Source organism: Gigantopelta aegis, chromosome 6 (assembly GCF_016097555.1).
Source record: "Gigantopelta aegis isolate Gae_Host chromosome 6, Gae_host_genome, whole genome shotgun sequence".
NCBI classification, from domain to species: domain Eukaryota; kingdom Metazoa; phylum Mollusca; class Gastropoda; order Neomphalida; family Peltospiridae; genus Gigantopelta; species Gigantopelta aegis.
Window position 1 is genome coordinate 28,788,197 of NC_054704.1, and position 25,078 is coordinate 28,813,274.

At 35.6% G+C, this 25,078-nt stretch overlaps 1 protein-coding gene across 3 annotated transcripts in view; it reads left to right on the forward strand.

Moving 5' to 3' along the window:
* Positions 1-392: 392 nt before the first annotated feature.
* The window catches only part of LOC121375740 (chromosome-associated kinesin KIF4A-like), a 34,498-nt gene continuing 9,812 nt past the window's right edge, over positions 393-25,078 (forward strand). Inside the window, exons 1-23 of one of the 3 annotated variants that reach the window (XM_041503351.1) lie at positions 393-489; positions 2,329-2,482; positions 2,872-3,100; positions 3,578-3,780; positions 4,263-4,352; positions 6,026-6,195; positions 7,462-7,553; positions 9,907-10,026; positions 10,550-10,725; positions 10,996-11,081; positions 11,655-11,709; positions 12,400-12,536; positions 13,066-13,171; positions 14,070-14,126; positions 14,474-14,659; positions 15,025-15,140; positions 16,090-16,234; positions 16,907-17,017; positions 17,634-17,717; positions 19,270-19,386; positions 22,569-22,694; positions 23,870-23,949; positions 24,423-24,472. In XM_041503351.1, coding sequence (XP_041359285.1) covers positions 2,878-3,100; positions 3,578-3,780; positions 4,263-4,352; positions 6,026-6,195; positions 7,462-7,553; positions 9,907-10,026; positions 10,550-10,725; positions 10,996-11,081; positions 11,655-11,709; positions 12,400-12,536; positions 13,066-13,171; positions 14,070-14,126; positions 14,474-14,659; positions 15,025-15,140; positions 16,090-16,234; positions 16,907-17,017; positions 17,634-17,717; positions 19,270-19,386; positions 22,569-22,694; positions 23,870-23,949; positions 24,423-24,472 — 2,530 coding nt within the window. In that variant the 5' untranslated portion in view covers positions 393-489; positions 2,329-2,482; positions 2,872-2,877. Of the gene's footprint in view, positions 552-2,328; positions 2,483-2,871; positions 3,101-3,577; positions 3,781-4,262; positions 4,353-6,025; positions 6,196-7,461; positions 7,554-9,906; positions 10,027-10,549; positions 10,726-10,995; positions 11,082-11,654; positions 11,710-12,399; positions 12,537-13,065; positions 13,172-14,069; positions 14,127-14,473; positions 14,660-15,024; positions 15,141-16,089; positions 16,235-16,906; positions 17,018-17,633; positions 17,718-19,269; positions 19,387-22,568; positions 22,695-23,869; positions 23,950-24,422; positions 24,473-25,078 lie in introns of all 3 variants that reach the window. The other 2 variants (XM_041503349.1, XM_041503352.1) reach the window with 2 other exon arrangements.

Sequence of the window (25,078 nt, forward strand, 5' to 3'; positions counted from 1 at the left end):
GCCGGCAACTTTTTTTTAATTCAGCACCCTCGGATTATACATAATCAAATGAGTTGCCCAAGACTTGTTATAACGCATATTTTAAGAAATTTGGACTAGTTATATGTGACAAGTCCAAGGCGGACCCAAGAGCCGAAGAGGCCTACATTTGCCCCCTACGTTCAATTTGGACTATTGTGAGTCACTCAGTTTTTTTAGAGCCTTGGTTCTTTTGCTAATGTTACATTTATTTCTTATTTTCTTTACATACGCTTGAAAACAAACCCAAACCCATTACCCAAATAGATGTCATATATAAATCATCTAAACCTTTTATGAAGTTCCACATGAAATTTTTGTTCTTGCGTGATTATCTTCCCTTTTCCTTAAATTCATTTGTATTCAACAGAGGGCGCTTACAAATCGACCAATGAACTTCTCCCTTACACAGAGTCGACCATCCATTGGCTGTAGAGATGCGGCGAGTTCAAAACATCTTGTTCCCTTGAAGTAAGAAACAGAAGGGAAATATATTTCATTAGCACATTTTGACATCTTAATTAATAACAAAGGTAGGCTTTTGTTACCTTACCTGTCAAAAGTAAATATGTATACTGCTATTCATTATGCTCGTAGTCCTAGGGCCTATTATTTGGGGAGTTATTCACGTATTTGGCCTGGCGGTATGATGATAGTCACATAGTGTGGGGGGTGGGATGGGGGTCGACCATGGCATGGGCGAAGTATTCAGCTGATGTTTTAGGGTAGTTGGGGATTGATGTCATGGTAAACAACAATAGTGAAATCCGCATAACATGTATTTGGCTGGTATATTAACGACACACTACCACTGTATGTGTTGTCCTGTCTACGAAAGGAAATGAAACAGAAAACCAGAGGACTGAAAGCAAGAATATTTTGAAGAAAACAATTTAAAACCTACACAACTTCACAAGTGTACCCTGACCGAATAAAAGTATTAACAGTATTTTAAAATGGAAAGAGTTCGACCTGTACCCTTCTATATCAAAGGCTCTAAAGACTAACCCTAACCGGGTAACCCATAAAAATTAAAACTAACCCTGATCGTTATTACTGCATCTACAGTTGAATATCCCTGAACATCTATGGAAATTTATCGGCTACCAATAATTACTACACGGGTGCAGAAAGTACTCACCCAGTTGCCAAATGCGAGTAAAAATTCTGACATGAGATCATGAGTTAAAAAATGCAACTACCAATGTACCATAGTATGCCTGTCCATAGGTTGATGGACTAGTAGAAAGTCGCCAGGATATTACATTTTAATTGGTTCTGGTCCGGCGGGGTAGTGAAACAATTTCCATTTCTACACCCATGATACTAGGTTATTTAGGGTTATGCTAGACAATTTCAGATAAATCTTTTCTATTTTGATTAACTAGTCTTGATCATGTAAATTGTGTTTTAAAATTTAAATTTACTGCTCATAAATGGGTTATGCAAAATTTGAGTTGAGCTAGCGATGCTCAAATGAAACTATCAATCATATATTTAGCTTGCCTAAAGCATGAAGCAAACAAATCTGCATGTAATCAAAATGATCTTAGCCCTAAAAATTTGCAATGGCAATTAGCAGTGCCGTTGCAAAAAGCTGACCATTTTTATCATTATCAGATATAAATTTGACTTTATTATTGATACTACTATTACACGATTGCTGTGACAAAGTCATATGAATTTTCAGGGCAGTGATATCTTAAATAAATATTTGAGTAAGGGTGGGTTAGGATTTTAATTTTTAATTAAATTAATTTTATACAAATTTTAAACAATTATATACAACTAACACATGGGAAAGCAGTACCAATAGCTCATGGTTTGTGGTAATTTCTGAGTAATACCAACGGCAAGTATACAGTGTTTCTGCCAGAAAGAAATTTTTGGGTATGACACAATGAAATTGAATGCAGACACAGTCAATGGGGGGTATCTCCCAGAAAGAAAATGGGTTAAATTTAGTGTTAGGATTAAGAAAATTATACAGCAATGATAACAGTAAATAATTTTGTCAAAAAGTTTGCTAAAAAAAAATGTTTAATCTGCCAAAAACATTTGGGTATAGCGCCATACCCATTTTACCCTATGGCAGAAAACCTGGTATAGCATTATTTCCAGTTTTCTGTTAATCCTAATTTTTTCTGTAAATTCATTTTTAAAATGTCAGGTAAAGGTACTTGGTGCTGATATATTAATGACCACTGAAATGTGTATAATGCAGGTGTATTTTAATACATTACAAAAGAGTGGGGAAAAGTCATGTTCTTGTGTGTTTTCAGATTCTTAGTTGAATACTTAATGTTTCAGTGGTGCAGAGGTTTGATATCTTGCTGATGTCACTGACAGAGTTTAACTTGGTGCGACTAGAAGACATCACAGCCTTCGGCATATTCTATATCTTGACAGTTTAACTTTAAGTGCTGAAGACTCCGGTTCCAGTCTTCAGACGTAAACCTTCAAAGTACTGTTTCATTTTTGTTTTGTTTTCAGCATACTAAAAATTTCCTATGTAACATATTCATTGACTAACAATATTTGAATGCAAGTTATTCTTCAGTAATTCTTAAATCACACATAGTTATTTTGATGGAAACCTAGATAAACATCAAGTGCTGAATTTACGAAGGCAGTTTTTCTTGAACACAGGTGTTTAAGCATTGTAAATGTACATTTGTAAGACATACAGGTTTTGTAAATTTGGTCCCCCAAGTATTTACATCAGTGATGATAAATTATCTGAATTTATGTTTTGCTGTGATCTAATAGTGCCTTTCCTTTTTTTTCAATTGTTCTGAACTTCTGAAAATTCTTAATGTTTTTTTTAAATTATTATTTTTAATTTTTTTCCAGTTTTCCATGGAGAAAGTTATACCAGTTAGAGTGGCACTGCGATGTCGGCCGCTGATACCGAGGGAGGTGACTGAAGGGTGTCAGCTATGTGTCCGGTTCACACCAAACGAGCCGCAGATAGTGCTCGGAGTTGACAAAGCGTTTACTTACGACTTCGTCTACTCTCAAATACACTCTCAGGTTGCGGTATATGAGGCTGTGCAGCCATTGATTGGAAGCATTATGAAAGGTATGTCCTTGTTACAAACCTACCAGTACAATAGTATCTTCACATATGGGCAGGGATTGTTCTTTTTGACAGTTGTTCTGAGGTGGGCTCGGAGGATGTGGCCAAGATGGCCATGCTTGATTCTTTAGTAAAATGCAGTCTTGTATTAACTAGCTGACTGATTTTATGGAATATATTAGCCAAACAGTACATACTGGATTTGGAAAATGAAGAAGTCATATATACATGTCATAGCTTCTATCTGAGGTGTGATGTGTTCTGGGATCATACCCCTTAGTAGCATATATACAGAGTTTTTCTAATGGAGAAGACCACATAAAAATGCAGGGCTCACCCTGTTCATTGCCAAATTAGCCCAATGGCAAATGTTTATACAAAATGTTTACAACATGTAGTAGTATTTGCAGAATTTTGTTTAACCTTATTTTCTATTTCATACTAAGACTTGTAACATAGTAGTTTTTGTGTTTGTTGTAGGCTGCAATGCTACAGTCCTGGCATACGGTCAGACTGGCAGTGGGAAGACGTACACAATGGGTGGGTGTTTTTGCGCCTGCTCTGCACAAGAGGAAGATGAAAACGAGTTGGGTGTTATTCCTCGCGTGCTGCGTGATCTCTTCTCCAGCATCGACAAGCAAGCTGAGGAAAAACTGTTCACAGTGAAGGTTTCTTACCTTGAGGTGTGTTTAGATATATGTTTTCTTTTTGTTACTTACACTATGATTAGCTATTGTTTTTGTACTGTTTGTGTTTAGATGCAGGGTACTTCTTTGATGGTGTGATAGAATCAATCACCCTCTATGGGCCCATCATGTGTTTATTCCAATCCATCCAGTCTGATACTGGTATGCCAATTGTTTTTAGGAGTGGTCTATGTAGCATTATGTTTCCACTCTTACTATGTGGACCTATCGTTTAGCAGGGTTGCAGGGCTAGCTCTGTCACTCGCCAATTGTGAATTTTTGGAACAATTGACAAATTAATGTTATAATGTAGCGAAACAAATGTCATGTAGTAATTGGTATTTTGTTTGAAAATAATAGGAATTTTAGAATTTTTTGACATAATTTAGTGAAATGTTTTGCTCACCCAGAGCTAGCCTGCAGTTGTTGTTAAGTTGGTGTTACCTTGTTTTGACCTCAGTGTTTGTTTTGTTTGACAGATCCACAATGAGGACCTGCACGATCTCCTCTGTCCTCCTGCTAAGCGTGAATCTCTCTCCATTAGAGAGGAACTTCAGGGAGCGATCAAGGTACACACGTTTGTCTACTGCTTCTGGACCGCATAATGGAGAATTCACTGTGTTACGTTAGATCAACATGATAAATTAATACCCTTAAAAGCTTAATATATGGAATTTTGTATGTGTACAATATTGTTTTAATTGTTAATTCTGTCTAAAAGTGCAGGTAAGCGACCTACTATAGGAAATAAATTATTCTGTATTTGCAGTAGATTTCTTTGTTATCATCATTATTATATATATACATGTATTACTACAGTTTAAAATGTGTAGGGTGTTTTTGAATGAAAGGTTTTTTTTGGGAGTGAGTGAGTAAAAGTTTTACACGTGCGTATATACCAAGAAGGTTTCACGCACGCCTGTCACGGGCTTAATCTCTGACTTTTGCCAGTGACTAAGTCCGGGCCAGGAGGGGGGAGGGGTACGTTTGAGGTGGGCAGAATTTGGAATAAAAAAATTTAGTGGTCGGTCAAAGACCTAAGTCCAAAAATCCTAACGACATTCTACACTTTTACACATGTCCGGACTAAGAATTTAAAACCAAAAGTTTTTGACTGCTCGGCCTAAAAGGTTTTAAGGTGATTTGAGCAATTGATCGGGCACCAAAGTAAAGTGCGTTTGACTATTTATAAAAAAAAATAAACATAAGAATTTTGAGCTGCGGCCGAAATTTTTTAAAGTCCAACTAAGCCCAAAAAAAGAAAAAGGAGGTTGGCGTCTACTTTGGCGAGCCTGAAGATTCCCAGAGTAGAGGCAGGAGATGTTGGCGTCGTAGCAAAGTACGCACTACAGCACCGTAGTTGGGGCCGCAGACCGTCCGGATCATCTTGTGGATGTTCTTGTTGTCCAACTTGGCCGGAAGTATGCCTTGGCGGTAGGTCTTGTCCCTCTGGTGCGTCACGACTACGGTGTCATGAGTTCCAAACATCTTGTTGTGGAGTTCGTATTTGCTGCTGTCCTCCAGGGATCTCCAGTCTGTGTTGAGGTGGCTGCGTCGGGTCAGTCGTGTCCCCCTGCATGTACTGGTGAAGTTGTTTATTCAGTCCGTTCACAGCGACAGTCCATTCGGACTCTTCAGGGGGAGCTACTACCGGGGGCTGGTCTCTCGGCCTTGGCTGGCCGCTTGGTCGGTGATGTTGCCTTCCTTTTTTCTCCAACGGCGGTCGATCGGGCCGATGGCGAGGCGACTGGCTGTACCGGAGATACCGGCCAGTTCTTCCTGGGCCATGTGACGGTCGGTGATGGAGGGTCGTTGGGCGTCTCACACATTGCAGTGTTGAGCTCGTCCAGTTCGGTGGCCGACGGTTCCCTTGGGGCTGGTCGCGTCGTCTCAGGTTGGACTGGGGGCGGCGTCGCAGAAGTGACCGCCACTGGCGGTTGAGTCGCCAGCTTAGATTCTCCTCTCTCTCTCCCCTCTCTCTCTCTCTCTCTCTCCTCTCTTTCCCCCCCCCCCCCCCCATGCCGCTCCTGGCGCAGGTTTCCTCTTCCTCCACTTCCGATTCCTTGTCGGTGAGATCACGTCCCCGTACACCAAGGTCACGGAAGCCCGTGACGCGATACTCACTTAGCTTTCCAAAACTGGCGAGCAGTCCCCTCAGGTTGCGGGGTAAGTCAAGAGCGCAGCTAACCACGTCTACTCTCATCGCGAGTTGAGTTGAAAGCTTTTTGTTGTGTTTTTTCAGATTCAAGGCCTGAGAGAGGTTCTAGTTACCAGTTACGAGGAAACTCTTCGTTGTTTTGCTCACGGATCAATGGGAAGAACAACAGGTGCCACGGCCATGAACAACACGTCCAGTCGATCACATGCCATCTTCACTATTCACATAGAACAGACAAGCAAGACTGATGGAATGTGTGTTCACTTATTGATTTTAACAGTATAATACACGATACCGTACTCACATGAAACAGAATTTAGAAAGATAGACATAATACAGCATTATTTTCATTTTCAGATATAAAAATACAATGTGCGAGATTTTCCATACAAATACTGACTTGCAAGGCAAACAGAATGTATGTTTTTGAATTTTAACATTCAGAATGTAACTTTCATCAGAATTTGGCAAGACTGGCAATATGTATGTTTCTTTCTAGATTTAAAGGGCTTGCACGTTCCATAGCCAAATTAGTGTCTGCATATAGCAATTTGCTAATAAAATTATGTTTAAATTAATAATTCAATTTTGAAGAAAATATTTTTTATTTATTAAATGTGATGAAAATTATGCAAACATACTTCCTACAGTAAGGCGGCAGGACTTAGCCCAGTGGTAAATCGCTTGCCTGATGAGCCCATTGGGCTATTTCTTGTTCCAGCCAGTGCACTACTACTGATGTATCAACGGCTGTGGTATGTGCTATCCTGTCTGTGGGATGGTGCATATAAAGTTCCCTTGCTACTAATGACAAAAATGTGGGCTTCCTCTCTAAGACTCAAGAGTTAACAATTGTTTGATAGCCAATGATTAACAAATCAATATGCTCTAGTGATGTCGTTAAACAAAATAACCTATCTTTTTTTCCTAACAGTAATAATCTTGCCATGGATGTGGACTGATAGCATTTAGGCCGGTTTGTCTTATTGAACAGAATTCGTTGTCACTGTCATGAATTTGTCAAGGACTATGAAGAACTTAGGTTCACATATTAAATACATTTAAATACACATGATTCAATTTGAAGAATATTTTATTCCATTTCCAGTTTGTGTAGCAGATTTATACCACTTGTTAAATATTGATTTTAAAACATAGGGAGTTAACATACAATTGTTGAGGGTTTTTTGTTTTCTTAACGGGGCATGATTTAGCTAAGTTGGTTGAGTGCTTGCGTCGCAGGATTGAATCACCTCTGTTGATTCATTCAACTGATTGGGTTTTACTTGTTCCAACCAGTGCACCATAACTGCATAAAGGCTATGGTATGTGCTTTCCTGTCTGGGAAAGTGCATATAAAATATACTATGCTACATTAGGAAGAATGTAGCGGGTTTCCTCTGATGGCTATGTGTCCGAATTATCAAATGTTTCACATCCAGTAGCAGATGATTAATTAATCAATGTGCTCCATTGGTGTCATTAAACAAAACAAACTTTACCTTTTGTTATTTTAACAGGGACATTGTGCGATCCAAGTTTCACCTAGTTGATCTTGCTGGTTCGGAAAGAGCAAAACGCACACAAGCTGAAGGAGAAAGATTCAAAGAAGGTAGAATATAAATAGTCTTGACTAACTTAATGGTGATTTGTTTTATATAGCAACAAATTTTGAAAATGATGAATACATTGGACTTAGGTTATAAGAAATTTTGGTTTAATGCTTTCGCTGAAATAAACAATTAGTGCATTACACAGGTTTTGGACTTTTGCTCACATATTTTCACTAACAAAGTTTATAAATCAATAAAATGATGTTCATATGTGAAAGGATAATTATTTTTATGGCCAAATCAAATTTGTTTTAATTAAGAGCAGTAAATGTTAAACTCTGGTGTTTGGGGGTGGGGGGGAGAACATTTTTTTTATGCATGATTTTCAATAATTTTAATAAAATTCAGATAAATTTTAATGAAAATAAAATCTTCTCCTGATATTTAACTATAACCTGGCAAACATGTTTTTGTCAGGCTTTATATTTAACGTTAGTTTATTATGGTCTTAACCTTTAAATTCTTTTGGGCTAGGTGGACAGAACAAGCTCAGTCACTGGAAATAAGCTGACTAACAAAACATGTCAGCTTCATGTAGAAACAGTCAACACACTTTTATTATACAGATATGCCTGATCATTTATAGTAGAAAGTGATCTGCCTGTTTGGAAGAAATAACAGTAAACATTGGTACAACTTGTTTACTTTAAAGAAATATTTCAGTCTGAATCCTCTCACTCTTTTTCAGAGAAGGAACAGTTTTGAAACTTGTCCCTTAACTTCTAAGACATGTGACACTTATTTCAATAAAAAACAATTTTAATTTGGCAAAAAAAAAAAAATTCTGTAATGATTTTTTCTTGGGAAATAGCTATAGGTTTTGCACTTTATAATTTTGTGGCGAAATATCTCTATCATTTCAGGGCACAATATTTCACGCGAACCGCGTGTCGGTTACGCAAAGTTAAATTTACGCGAACCACAAACTGGTTACATCATGACCTGTAAACGTTCAGAAATTAAAACTTACAAACTTCATGATTACAGGACGTTTATTCACGCAGACATACTCTAGTATTTCGATAAACGATTTAGGCTGAATTTTACCCCCGGATATCCCCGCTCGGCTATGCCCCTGTATTTTGTTTCAATACTGGGGCCGATATTCAGTTCTTTTATAATAATTATTGTTAACTTTAAAGCCGCACACCCTAGTTCCATCCAGCGAAAATAAATTATAATTTGGTTAATCTACAAACCTGTAACACACTTAGATCACGTTTTTATTAAATGGAGTGAAAAAGCAGGTTTTATATCGATAAATACCATGGGAATCCCCATGTCCCAATTGCTTGAAATAATTTTGAAAGTTAGTATTCTGATGTCACCGGTAGATGTCGCTCGAAGCACAACAATGCCTACGTCACGACAAATTTCACAGACTTGGGGTGCGTTCGTTTCACCTCTCCTGGACATGTTCCAACTGTTCTGTCCTGGTTGTATCCCCTCTCCAGATATCGTAAGACTTAGCAAAATTATTGGTTTTAAGGGTTTGTAACGTTTTGTATTGAGACACTTACTTGTCTAAACTTTGTTACTGAAAATGTTCACGAACTGTGAAGAAAAATCTCACAAATGAACAACAACAAATCGGATGTTGATTGCGCGAAATGTGCACGAGAAAACAAACCGAACCAAAATGATAACGGTCACGTGATATACCAACGTCTGTGACATTGAAATGGAAATATCCCCTCTAAAAATAGATTGGACCTCGCTTGCTTAACGTTTTTTTCTCGACAACACGTCTTGTGAAAAAATGCAAAAAATGCATTTCGTGGTTTTACAAACATCAGGATTACCAAAAAGCACTTCAGGTGAATGGAAATGTGTATTCTAAATAATAAAATGTAAGTAAAGTGCAATTTTATTTGTGAAAAATGGGGTTTAATAGCAAAAAACAACGCCGTAATGGGTAACAAATAAACGTAACTAGGGTGTGTCCCTTTAAGCATTAAAGACATTTTTTTTTGTATTTGTTTTAACTTTATGTTTCAGCTAAAAACTATGTATTTAAAATATAATTTCAATGTAATTTTGAGGTAACCGATCAGGTAACCCACCGGTTACGCAAATATAATTCACGTAACTGAACAATTGGTTACCTAGGTAAAAACCACGTGAACCGACTTCAGGTTCCCTCAGATTTCGAAATATTGTCCTCTGCATTTGCACTTTATAATTTTGTGGTGAAATATCTCTTATCACCCAGAGCTAGCCCTGATAACTTATTATGTAGAACATGGCATTTGATGTTGACACCATAATATGTTGAAAGGAAGATCAAATTAATGTTTTAAAACAGCAGCTAATACTTGAATAATAGTTCTCTTTTTCGTTTTTTAATCGAAGGTATCAATATTAACAAAGGACTTCTCGCTCTCGGAAACGTCATCAGTGCTCTAGGGGATGAGACACAAAAGCGCAGTCACATTCCCTATCGTGATTCCAAACTGACCAGACTCCTGCAAGGTACAGATAGATTGTTTATGTTTACAGACAGATATCTTGTGATTTTAAACGAGCTACTGCAAAGAAGAAATGTTCATAATTAAGTTTTAGATGAACATTAATTATATATTATTCAGATTCTAGCAAGATTGGACTAAATTATTTTATACCTTTTATATTTTTATTTTATATGTTATGTATTGGTAACTTGTACTTTTTAAAAAGAAACAAAAAACGCAGATACAGATTAACAGGGCAGCTCAAAGTCATCAGGTTACGGTTATTATTATTATTATTATTTCTATATGATTAAGACATAAATAAATTTCTACTCGACAGACCCTTACTATAATAGATTGGTTTAAAACGATTTTAGAGGAGGGTTTTCTTTTAAAGTGTCAGTTAAAAGTATTGTTCTTAAATGTCCATGTGTTCTATACTAACACCAGTGGATCAGTTTGATGTTGTTTTTTTCATTGTGATTATCTTTCAGAAAGCAATGATCCATCATTTTTAAGTGTTTTAATTGACATGTTTGTTTTAGATTCTCTTGGTGGTAACAGTGACACACTAATGATTGCGTGTGTGAGTCCAGCGGATACAAATTTGGAAGAAACACTTAACACACTGCGTTACGCTGACAGAGCGAGGAAAATAAAAAATAAACCCATTATCAATCGAGATCCACAAACTGCAGAAATAATGAGGCTGAAATCACTCGTAAGTTTTTACATTATAGAAATTTTAGTTGTTTTAGAAAAATACAGTTTGGACCATGCTGTATGGATTACAGATTGAAACTGAATTTAGTTAATACATCTATTTCATTACAGATTTGCAAAAAAAGGTAAATTTAAACTTGTTTATTAAGCTGGAATTATGTTGCATTGTAAATAGGTACAGTTTAACAATAATAAGTATGTCAGTATTTTTTTTATTACTAGTGATAATATATTGTACATATTTTTTCGTATTTTAATTTTTCCGCAGGTTCAAGAGTTGCAGGTTCAGCTTATTCAAGGAGGTGGCACGGAAGGACTGGTGGGTGGTACTGTACTGCAGGATTTGGCCAACAGGTATTTGAAAATCATAAAATGTTTACTGTATTGTGTATCTTCTTTGTTGTTCCAGCACCATAACTGATATATTAAAGCCTGTGGAATGGTGCATATAAAAGACATCTTACTACTAAGATAAATAAATCAATGTGTTCCAGTGATGTTGTTAAACATAACATATTTTTTTAATGAAGATAAAGGCAAAATGAAATGTATTTGAAATCTAATCCTGATCACGCCAGTGTGTGGATCTGGGTCAGATTGTTTGCTCAGATGACATTTTGTTTGAGTTGTCTAACTACCACAGACATAAACGTGATGGTAACCTTAACACACTTCAAGTCATTGTTAACATTGGGAGGTCAGATGGACATGAAATGATGTTGACTTATGTCCTTATGTGCTAATGGAAATCAAAGCAGATGAAGATCTTTTTACAGTGCCAACTTGTTATTGTCTTTCCTCTTGGGAATAGTTGGCTTCCTTTTGGTGCCAGCAATCATTCTCTGTCTCAGTTTCTATAGCTTTGGTCATAATTATGTTTTTACCACAGTAAGTTGGCGTCTTCTAACGTCGTCTTCTTTTTTTCAGTAATTACAACTCATCAAATGAAAAAACATGGTTAAACAAACTGAAAGCTTTAGAGGTAATGTATCTTCTTTAAGCCTTCTTAAAAAGAAGTGGTAATATTATTACTTCGTCCTTTGTTCTAATGTTTTAAATGCAGTGTGGTCAAGTTAGTATGATCTACAGTCTGGTACTTCATGATGAAAGTACTGACTTTGAAACTAGGATTATTAATTTCTAACTTAACTAATGTCATTCTAATGTTTCTTAACTTGAGTGTTTTGTTACTCAATTTGTTCCATGTTATTATAACAGTTTACACATATGAGAGGATCCCCAGGACTCCTCCATTTGTCAATGACACATTGGACTGAAATGAAAATAGACACTACATAAATTGGAAATAGAATCAGTGTTGACAGAATGAATTGCTTTGAATTTCTTCAAACAGATGGATTAAAAAGTATGTTGTTGGTGGGTGGAAGTGTTGTGGGCAGATATTGTATCCGTTTTGCTGTATGTATTTTTCAATACAACCAAGTTCTATTGCATGTTAGGTTATACTTACTGTGCTATTTTACTACAAACATTTAAAAAGACAGAATTTGCTCAATTTATATTTTAAGCAAGAATTTAAACTGCCTAATGACTATGCTTAGTACTGTTAATCCTTATTGAATGATATTTAAGATTTGGAGACGTCATTATTATTTGTGTAGATGAGAGATTGTGTAACCTTCAAGTTGTGATCTGCTGTCTGGTATTTCAGGATGAAAATATGGAGTTATCTCAAGAACTTCAGCTATCTGTGGAACAGAACACCAAAAGTTTAGAACGGGCCATTCAGCTGGAGTTAGTGCGTGACAAACTGAAAGGAAAACTTCAAGAATTTAAAACACAAACAGGGTATTGGAATATTACATTATTGTTGTCCAAAAAAATTCCAGGTGATGCATGAATTTTTCTATTTCATGCTTCACAATATGGAGAAATGTCTAAAATTAAATATATTTTACTATATATTATATCATATATATTTTGTGACTTTCACACACATTAAATGGAGTGTTTTAAATCTAGTGTTTTTGTATTGGTGTCAGAATATTTGTTGACTTAATCTACCAGATGTGATTATAGAGTATGGGGATGTTATTTTTCAGCTTGTTATCCAATTGCAGCACACTTTTCTTTCTTTTTTTTCTTTTCTGTTTTTTTTCCTAAAATAATTTTCACAAAGTAGATCACGTGTGATCTAAAATGCTGAAAATTTTACTTTATTTGAATATGCTATAGTATTCATCTTTGTAAAAATCATTTCAGCGTCTTGCATTAATGACCAAACACATTGGTGTTTACCCCTATCTTAATTATACCATGCATGTTTTGCAAACTTAAAATGTGTTTTAAATTGCTGCTTTACTTTGTTTCCTCTCAGAGTGGACTTTGAGTTGTTAAGCACAAGCATTGATCCCGAGATAAACCCCAATGTGAAAGAAGAGTTGGAAAAACTCAGGAAGTTAGCTGAAACTCTAAGGTCTCAAGTAAGTTGAACAGTGACATGATCGGTACACAGTCTAAATCGGTCTTGCTGTTGATATCAGGATGCTCTACTGGGTCCATGCTTTAATGACACAACATGCATGCAATTCGTATGGCATTGCCATGATGTTAAAATGTACATTTATAAGCTTTGGGCCAGGGTTCAAATGTGTCACCGTAGTCCTAGAGAGTTATGATAAAAAGGAAAGAAGAAAGAAAACTTGTTAATATTATAAAAAGTTGGGTTTTTTTCCTCTTTCAAAAGCAGAGATTGACAATTCAAAAAATTAGATTACGTTGATCGCAGAAAAATCGTTCAAAATCTTAATAAAGTGGCCATACCTTCAAAAAGTCGTAGAATTGTCATTGTCATTTCGAGTACAAATAAGTAGCTGTCCCCATCATAAACCAATTTATTCTCCCAAATCATCTAATACAGAGTAAATTTTTGCATGCTCCTTTTTGCTTAATGTGGCGTTCTCATTATGCGATTAGTTTCACTGACTTGTCGCATGTGATTTATCGTGAGAAATGGGACATGTTCTAATTGATTTGTTGTATAAGACTAAAGTCCTTCCAATTTAGGTGTTCTCAGTATGATTCGATTGCATGCGATAAGCCGGTGCAACTAATTCCATAATGAAAATGCCCCGTAACACAGATTTTAACTGTTACTTATTGAGAAGGTATTTGTTATAATCATAATGATAATACAGTCTTTGTTTTATACCTGCAGTTTTTCTTTACCATATTTTAACATCACTTGACTGACTAATACAAAATGCAAACACAACTATAGTTTTAATATATGTGTGTGTTTATAAGTATCATTGATTGTAGTCAACATCCTTCACTATACTACCTACAAGTCTGTTTATTGCAGTATTTTTTAACTTACAGTCTGATGATGAGAAAGATGATAATCTGTTCTATGCTGCATCTGATGACATAGAAGAGGTAAGAGTTACTTTAGATACATCATTTCACTCTTTATGAGCTGTAAAGAAGTTAGATGATAATAGCATGGCATATAACAACATAAATAAAGTAACACTGCTTCATGATGTTATGAGGCTCGGTCCACAATGTTATTTCAGCACAGACACAAAAAGGTTAAATGTTTGGAGGACATTTGGAATAAGAAAGATAACTTATTCATGGTATGATTTGATTTTGTTATTAATTTTTCTACAAACTTGTTTTCTATACACGTTAAATTACAAAGTCATCATCTCGTGTTTGACTGGTAGAATTCTGTTCCATATCTTAAATTTTTTATATGTTTTATATACTTGATCTAACAGGAGGATCGAGAGAACATTGTTTACACCCCAGACACACGTGCGATATCCAACCAGTATGTGTTACGCCAGGCTCAAATGGGACGTGAGTTGGAGGAACTTAACAGGTTGCTGGCTCGTAAGGAGGAACTGGCCAATCAGATGACTCATAATGACAGCAAGATGGACTCCATGAGAGAACAGTATGAAGTAAGCAGTACTCAAATAGATCTTTTTCTAAAAATGTTTACCTAGAGTACTTCAATATTTTAATTTTATTAAAAGATGCATTTTTGTTTAGACGTTTTTGTAACTTAAAATATTATCAATGTGTTTATTTAATCTGATTGATTTTAATTAGTTTAATACCAATAAAAACAAATGTGAATGATTTTTTTTGTCATTATTGCTAAAAGATTTCAATAAATGTGCATTTTTGTTTTCTGTAATTAAATATTTTGCTTGGTAATTTGATTTTTCTAAATATAATTACGATGATTGACATTTGATTGTTGTACGGTTGTTATGAAAATATAGACATACACATGAATTTAATCAACTGACTTATATCAAAGTTACTTGCACAGCAAACGGTGAAGGACATGGAAAGTAAAGTGGCTGAGTTACAGCATGAAAAGGAGAAGATGAGTCAGGCCCTGATAGACGCACGGACAAATTCAGCCGCTTCCAAGTAAGATTATACATGGACTTTCCACCATTTTATTGTCTAGTTGCAGGGCTCGGACGTAAGAATTTGTCAATCACAGCAATTATTTTTCTAAATTGCAAGCCATAGGATTTTAAATTTCATGGGAAACACCTTTTTGATTCTGTGCCTTGTGATCATGAGAACCCATCGGAAACTGTTTTTAAAAATAGTCCAGGTGTATTCATTTTGCATCGTTGAGCAACTTTACAAATGGCAATTTATGTGTTGTTAAATTCGAACGCTGTAGCTGATACTGACTTTTATCATGCACTGTTAGAAATCAAGTGTAACTTTCATAGTGATTTACCTACTTTTAAAAGAGTTACAGCTGTTGAATTTAGGAGATACAAAATAAATTGTTGGGCCCTGTAGGAGACATGTATTGCTTTAGCAGTACTCTCAGGATGCTTGTTATTTCAGACTTAAGAGTAATTAATATCAAACTCATTAGGGTGTCGTTAATTTAAAAAAAATTTAATATTGGTAAATCAGTGTTGCTATAACCTGTGACATTCAACAACTAATAAAACCTAGATCCATTTGACAATCTTTATAAATGATAAAGCTCATTTTTAAAATCATGTGATTATTCAAACAGTTGATTGTGCCACTTCAATACAGGATTAAAGTAGCTAGCTATATTTCTTTTTTAGATAATTTAATCTGTTAAAAAGGCAGAATCAGTATGGTTTGAACTTATTTTTGTTAAAACATAATGGGCCTATTTTACCAAAAATAACGTAAACGTGTACTTAATAATGTATACACATTATTTGTTTCTGTGTTTAAGATTTATATGAGTCTAAAATAAGTGCAATGATCATGTATAAGAACTTCAGAAAATTTCTCTTCAGAACATGGTGACTTTAATTTTTATCTTGCAAGATTTCGCATTCCACTTTATGATAATTAATCATTGCTGTTTCAATAGAGTCAGTGAACAACGACGCAAACGACTTCAGGAACTAGAAAACCAGATATCTAGTTTTAGGAAGAAAATAAACGAGCAGAACAAGATGTTGAAGATGAAAGACCAGTCTGAGAAACAGGTCTACAAGCTCAATGCAGACATTCAGGTAAAAGATGCATTATTAGTGTTCGAAATAAGCACTTGCCCGTTTGTCCTGACTAGTGAAAAGTGCTTGGACAAACAAATTTTACCTCAAGTAAAAATGTTCAATGCAGTTTCATTTTGAGCTGTTAAAAAAAAAAAAATCATCCTTGCACTTGTATGAAATAAACTATTTATTTGGCCAAGTGAAAATATTGGCTGACAGGAATAATTCTAGATGTACTTGTCCGGTGGACTAGTGTATAGTTTTACTTATTTCTATCACTGATTATTTGCAGTCATCGTGAAAATGGAATAATCCAAATGTAGTGCCCTAGTTCTGCATTTTCAAGCAAACTGATATATGATAAAGAAATCAAATCTAACTGAATTGGCCTGTGAACCATTTGCCTCATTGTTTGTGAAACTTATATAAACAGTTGTAACAGCAGACCAGTGAAGTATGAAGTTGACATGTGTTACATGAAGTCATAACTGTTAAAAATTAAGCATACTTTTATAGTCCTTTATTTCCAGTGCTATGTAATTCTAATGAATTTGTCCAAAATTTAATTTTTATTTTTATGGCAGTTTAATTTAATTAGGCATAATCCATTCAATAGTTGTAGATTTCTTTTCTTTCTCTTATTAAAATATACTTTCAATTTCATAACTACTGTTTGTTATTTTCCTGCAGTCGATGAAACAGCAGCGTGTGAAGTTGATGAAGCAGATGAAGGAGGATGCGGAACAGTTCCGCAAGTGGAAGCAGCAGAAAGACAAAGAGGTCCTACAGCTACAGCAGAAGGTTGGTGTTTTATCACACACACACAGAGACAAATCAAACACTGGAACTTGACTAGAGTTTCGGGTCAGCTTGTTTGAACATAAGCCTACACTTTATAAAATGTATTTCTTTAACCTATTTGATTCTTGACAAATAGGGTTATTGTTGCCTTTTTTACTTATTACTTTCTTTTTCGTTTTCATTTGTGAGGTTGAATGTGGGGGTGTTTTTTGTTGTTTTGGGGGTTCTCTTTCTTTCTTTTTTGTTGTGGGGGTGAGTGGGGATTTTTTTTTTTTTTTTTTTTTTCAGTACTTTAACAATAAAATTTCTATCAGTCATTCCAGAATTATCTTAAAGTAATTTTTGCTGCACTTAGATGTCCATTGTATCAATAAATACAAATTTATAACTTTAATAATATTATTGAATAACTAATTTCCTAATATGGTGATATGTTTAATTAATATGTAAAGTCATGGAAGTCAATAGTCAACATGAAACTAACAAGAAGAAAATATTTTATTTAGTTAAAAGCTGATGATTTTTCTTGTGCTTTGGACCATTATTTGTTTTATTACTAATGGTAATGTTTGGTTTATTTTTTTATACTATATGGTTATTTTGCTGTGTCATTTAGGGCAGGAAGCAGCAGTTTGAGATTCAAAAGATGCAGAAAAGTCAAGAAAAGCAACAGCTTGTGCTGAGAAGAAAGACAGAGGAGGTATTATTTACAAACTTTCATTAAGTACAAAGTCCTGACAGGCCTCACCTTGTTTATTGCCAAATTAAGCCGTTTGCTAATTTTTTTACAACATTTGCCCAATAAAATATTCTTTGAATAAGTCACTTCTTGAAACGTTTTTTCATGAAATTGGCTAAAACAAAATTCTTTCCAGTGTAAACTACCCAACTAGCGTTCTGTTACTGGTATATAAAAAATTTCAGTATGTACTGTTTGTTGAAAAGTACTTACAAAAAATTAATAGCTTCTGTGACAAGTCCTTTTGTAAATGTGGGTTTTTTTCTGACATGAGTCTCAAGAAAATAAATCCTTGTTTATTTTTCTTGAGAGAGGATCAGGCAAGTTAGGAGCTAGAGTTGATTATTTTTCTAGGCGTCTGATAAGAAATCTGACCAGGCAGTCGATTATTACAACTCCAGGCTCCGTGCTTATAAACCTTAAAGTCTAGACCTTAACATCATGGCAACGCCATTAAAATAGCATTAAAATAGCGTTAAAGTCTGGACTTTAAGTTTTATAAACACGGGCTCAGATCAGAAATATTTTCTAGCAGGACTAGCTCTGCCACTCGCCATATTAGGAACAATTGGCAAATTTTATTTTAAATTTGCAAAACAAAATGTCATGTAATAATTGAAATTTTGTGGGAAAATAATTGGGTTTTGCTTCTTCTTTTTTCTCTTTTTTTGTTGTTGATAATTTACTGGAAATTTTTTGCTCACCCAGAGCTAGCCCTGCCCTGATAATTTTAGTATATTTATATAAATTCACTGCATTTTATTTTTATTCCATGACTGCTGTTTTCCTCAGCTGATATATATATATATTATGTCACAAGAATCATGTGACATAAGGAACAGGTAGCAACGATCATCTACCAGCTGGATGACGAGACCAATTAACCAATAAAGAGGGTACTTTACATCTAGTTGCAGTGTGACTAGCCAGATTTTTTAAAAGCATTTTCTTATTGGTTGATTTCATTGAAATGCTTCCTTTTAAATACAGAAGAACCGGCCACGGTGGCATTGTGGTTAGGCCATCGGTCTACAGGCTGGTAGGTACTGGGTTCGGATCCCAGTCGAGGCATGGGATTTTTAATCCAGATACCGACTCCAAACCCTGAGTGAGTGCTCCGCAAGGCTCAATGGGTAGGTGTAAACCACTTGCACCGACCAGTGATCCATAACTGGTTCAACAAAGGCCATTGTTTGTGCGATCCTGCCTGTTGGAAGTGCAAATAAAAGATCCCTTGCTGCCTGTCATAAAAGAGTAGCCTATGTGGCGACAGCGGGTTTCCTCTCAAAAACAGTGTCAGTATGAGCATATGTTTGATGTCCAATAACTGATGATAAGATAAAAAATCAATGTGCTCTAGTGGCGTCGTTAAATAAAACAAACTTTACTTTTTAAAAACAGAAGACTTGTTTTTCTCATTGGAGATGGTAGGCCACCTACACCTAGTTACATCAAGCATGCCACTACTCATATGAATTAGCAATAACAGAAGGCATTCTTAATTTGCTTATAGGCTGCAGCAGCCAACAAACGACTAAAAGACGCACTTGCAAGACAAAGGGCTGTCATGGAAGAAAGAAGTCAGAAACTTGACAAATATGACAGCACATCTATTGGAAAAAGAGTTAGGGTAAGTACCAATATTGGTTGTACTGGGTGTTTGTTTTTTGGAGGTGGGTGTTTAAGGTAAGGAGCTGTTTATAAAATGTAGGAGGCGATGATCTGAGGTTTATCACTTATGGGTTTGTTTATGAAAAATATGGGACTATGGGTTTGTTTATGAAAAATATGGGACTATGGGTTTGTTTATGAAAAATATGGGACTATGATCTGGACTATCAGTTATGCATTACTTTGACACGGTTAGTAGTTTACTGCTTTTTATTTTTTAATTAAAAAAAAAAAAAAAGGTATATTAATAACACCGCAAACTCCTCCAATAAGCCATTATTCACCTTAAATATCCACCCACCACCTTTTTAATAGTAAACCCCTTCATGCCATTAATTCTGCTTATATTTCTGTACTAATCTGAAAATATTACACTATCATGTACAGGGGTTTCCCCAGGACTGTTAGGCGTAGCGGCCCGACACGCCTTGGTCCGTAAAGTAAGCACTTTGACGGCATGGAAGCGCCTTAAATCAATTGCCGCTACGCCTTGATTTGAAGTGCTTTAGAAAAACTATTTTCACAAATACGAGCGTGGCAGTCGACTACCTCTTGCAAACAACTTGTGTACCAGTATACCAAGCACACCTAATCACTATGACAGGTAAAACACTTCCTAACTACTTAACAATGGACCAGTCGTCTGCTCACAACTGGTGTTTAGTAATTTTACCACATCTACTGGGACCGCTAATCTGTCAGGAAGGCGCTTACGGGATTCCCGTGCTGAGCAAAGAAGATGCCCATTGACAGAATCAACTGTACCATTTAACTGAATAAACGATAGGTGAAGCACTTTTAAAAGTACAGTTAAGTTGGCAATCAATCATTTCTATCCAAACTCCCACACACTGAAAACATCCAAGGCTCGCACTGTCGGTAGCCAGATTAGCCATTGGCTAATTAAAATTTTTTTTTTTTAAATGGCTAATAAAATTTGCAAGTGGCTAAAATTTTGGCTAAACCATTTTCTATCTTCTGATGTGAACAAACGGTTACATAATCTATCCGACAGCTCAAACATAATAATACCAAATATTCAATTAGCTTAATAGCGATCTCGCAACCGGTAACGAGAAAATCCAGAATACAGCGTAGGCCTTATGATGTTTATTTTAATAATCACTGTTATTAATTTTAACCGCATGCTTTTGACATGTATGACAGCAATGTGATGGTAATTCAATGTCTGGAAGATCTGTAACTTGTTATTTTAACTTTGTAAAGTCTTTGAACCAAAGTAATAAAAACAAAGCAAAATTGCGTGTCAATTTGAATACACATGCCAGTTCAGGGCCGAAAGACATGTAGGCTATCCCCAAGAGCTGAGTTCAGCCAGATCGAGCGAAAACAAAACGTTCGCTACACTGGTTTGTGCACTTCACATTAAACCAAATGGACACGACGGACACCAATCAAATAGTTCGCGAACGTTAGGAAGAACGTTCGTTGGCTGAACCGAGGAAAGCTCTTGACGCGAATATACGTCACGCTTCAGAGTCATCTGACACCCACGTGTCAAGAGGCTTCGTTGCGGACACTGAACAATACGATTACACAGAAGTAAATCTTGGCTAAACCATTTTCTATCTTCTGATGTGAACAAACGGTTACATAATCTATCCGACAGCTCAAACATAATAATACCAAATATTCAATTAGCTTAATAGCGATCTCGCAACCGGTAACGAGAAAATCCAGAATACAGCGTAGGCCTTATGATGTTTATTTTAATAATCACTGTTATTAATTTTAACCGCATGCTTTTGACATGTATGACAGCAATATGACGGTAATTCAATGTCTGGAAGATCTGTAACTTGTTATTTTAACTTTGTAAAGTCTTTGAACCAAAGTAATAAAAACAAAGCGAAATTGCGTGTCAATTTGAATACACATGCCAGTTCAGGGCCGAAAGACATGTAGGCTATCCCCAAGAGCTGAGTTCAGCCAGATCGAGCGAAAACAAAACGTTCGCTACACTGGTTTGTGCACTTCACATTAAACCAAATGGACACGACGGACACCAATCAAATAGTTCGCGAACGTTAGGAAGAACGTTCGTTGGCTGAACCGAGGAAAGCTCTTGACGCGAATATACGTCACGCTTCAGAGTCATCTGACACCCACGTGTCAAGAGGCTTCGTTGCGGACACTGAACAATACGATTACACAGAAGTAAATCTTGATGTAAATTTGTAGAAAAACAATAGTTGTTTGCATCAATGAGTACCTAATGGCAGTTTAATTTATTTCCTTTGTCTTTGTTAATTTTGTACCTATGGTCGAGAGATCGCGATCCCGGGAAATGAACATGCATTATTTATACAAATTGCAGTTAAACGTACACTGAATTAGCTTACAATAATCATATTTGTTAGATAATGTTAGATATATATTTGTACGACATTTAATAAGTTAGCTGGATTTTAAAAAGACCGTAAATTTTAATTTTATTAACGGGTTGTTGGGGTTTTTGTGTTTTTAATAAATGGTATATACTGTGAAGTCGGCATTCTTAGCCTAGGTATTTTACAAGCAGAAATCACAACAAGCATTTAACACGACGCTGAAATCAACAGCAACAACATGGCACTAATTATGAAATTGTTGGGTGTTGGGGAATTGATGGGTTACTTTAAAAAAAGAGCAGGATTGAAGTCAAACACTTGACTGTTTTCAATCCACTACCCCACTTATTTTGGCTTGATTTGTGTTATACTGATGCTAAAAATGTAAGCACCTTAAAAAAATCCTGGGGAAAGGCCTGATGTATAACAAAACAAAATGCAAGGTTTATGATAAAATTACTAAAAATCAATGACAATAATACAGAGACTTTGTAAGAAAAAATTTTGGGGGGAGGTTATGGTGTTTTATCAGTGGTAGGGCTCACTGGATTGGTACACGGCTCTCTATAGCAGCAAACAGACTGTCGTTATAGCTCTTCAGTTTTTCACACAAAATTATGCGCTGTCGTCAGTTTGTCCACTGAAATTCTGTTGTGTGTATTAATTGAAGTATACCGGTGGTTTATGAGGGGTTTTTTCTGTTTTAAATATACTGATAGAAGGAGAAATAATAATATTACTTGTGAGTGAAGTATTAAATTGTAGAGCTGATATTAAAATGTCTTTACAGTCCTGGCTAAGTCACGAACTGGACGTGCGTGTCGGGATCAGTGAAGCAAAATATCATCTGAGCAGTCTGTTGAGTGATAGGAAACTTCTCACCAGTCAGGTGACGGCACTCAAAAGTGCTCAGAAGGTGAGTGAAATGTGGTGTTAAAAAGTGAAGTGTAGTGTTAAAAAGTGAAGTGTAGTGTTAGAAAATTAACACCAAGTGTTGTCGTAGTTTTTTTTTAGTGCACTACATGTCTAACTGGAGGGAACTATAGATTTCATCTCTGACTGTTCATCTGTCAGTCCCACATAATTTTACGGATGTTTTTTTGGGGGGTTTTACAGTGCCTTGAGATATCAAACTTAAATTTTGTGTATAGCTTTTATCATGTACTGTTGCAGATCAAGTTTAACTTCCATGACAATTTGCTAATTTTTCACAGAGTTATGGCCCTTGAAGTTAGGAAATAGAAAAAAAACATTGGCCCGGTAGGGGACATGTATTGCTTTACACTAATCTCAGAATGATTGTTTAACATTGATTTAACTCCCTAAACCAGGCCTGGTACTTATAAAACATCTAGAGGCTAGACTGAAGACTAATAGAGACTTTAATGCCATGTCAATGCCATACAAATTATAAGTATGTGATGTCATCAGAGATTTGAGTCAAGAATAAAGTTTTATAAGCACATACCCTGGCTAGCTTTAGACTTATTGGGCTTGCATCCTGGTAATGGCTCCTTCTCAAAGTTAGTTTTATAGTCTCAGTGGGAATGTGTACAGGCACTACATATTTATCTCTCACAAACAACAAAATCCTGGATAGACACACCAAGTAGCTGAGATCAGTGCCAAGGACAGCATGCTTAAAACGTAATTGGATGGGCATATGCAACGGTATATTCTGAAAAAAGGAAGATTTTACAATGGTAGCACGTATATTCTCTCGTTTTGTCTTTGCATTAGTCACCTGACATATTGTAACCAAGGAATAACAAACAATAAGGATGTCAGTAAACTGGCATCTTTTTACTTCCCCCATTCCCTGTGTGAATTTGGTCTTAATGTCTGATAATACAAGAGTTAGTTTTATGCTATTGTGTTGTACATGTCTGCAAAAAGTAATATTGTAATGCAATGTTTTTGTCACTACAGTAGCTTTATTTTATTTCGAAATTTATAATTAAAATGTTTTAAATGTCCTTTATTTCCAAAGCACTTATGTTTAACACCTGTTAATGTCAAATTTCCTTGCACTTGAGTGTGTTTTGTTTAATTACAGTAAATAGAAATAGCAATGTGTTTTTGTCCTTTCAGAATTCAATGGAAGACAAATCATTTGATGAAAAGCAACAACAGAAAGAAATTAAGACATTAGAAAATGAAATTGAACTTAGGTTGGTGTTCATGCCAGTTAAAAACCACTAGATGGTATTGTGTTTTTTATTATTTCGACAGCATTCCATATAAGTAATGTACAAAAAAGCATAATCTTTGTTATGGCTGTGTGTTTTTCTCTTTCATTCTCTATACCAGGGGTTTTGAAACCTCTGGAACTTGTATCTCCATATGAATAGATTTATTTTCTGCATACATTGTTCTCTAGCATTATTATTATTTTACGTTTTAAGTGGCATCAGTTGACAGCCATTAGTATAAATGTTACATCAAAATAATAAAAAAAAATTTGGTGTGTCATTAGTTGTATATATTTAGAAATGGTATAAACCCTATGGTAAGGTTTCTGCACAAGCTAGCTGATTCAGTTCAGTGCACACAAATGAAGTCGTCTCAATTATTAAGCACTTGTTTCAATGCTTAAGCTCTTGTTATAACATGATTGGTTAGATGAATTTTGTTTTTTGTTTAGAAATGTCCAGATTGCTGATATCCAACAGAAGATTGTTGATGCAGATCAAGGTAGATTTTGTCTTGTTTTTTAACTTTATTTTCATCCATTTCAGTCTTTTTTTTAGGGAAAACAGCTGTTTTTAGTTTAATGCTGCCTTTCCATTGGTGCTGTTTTACCCGCGCGGCTATTTCTGCTGCCAAGCGGTAAAAATCAAATGTGTTGATTTGCATTGACGTCTTTCTATTGACACGGGTGCTAACAGTGCAGCAAAAAAAGTCGATCATGTATTGATATTTTGCCAGCCGTGCAGCTCGAACCGCATGGGGAATCCATAAAATGACGTCATTTTGGGGTATTGCCCATGATTATCCATTTCCCGCACTTGTGTGTTTTATAGCGTTATTTAATTTTCAAGTTTTAGGAGTAGGCATTTTTACACATGAGCAAATTGAAATTTTAACTGACTTGGTAATCGAAAACCCGGTATTTATTACCAATCCTTAAGTGAATATAAGTACCAGATCTGAACTAACAATTGCTTTTATTTCTTTTTTAACATTATTTATTTACAGCTCATCTTCGCTTAGGCTGAAGCACATTGATTAATTAATCAATTATCGGCTATTGGATGTCAAACATTTGGTAATTTTGATCGTAGTCATCAGATGAAACCC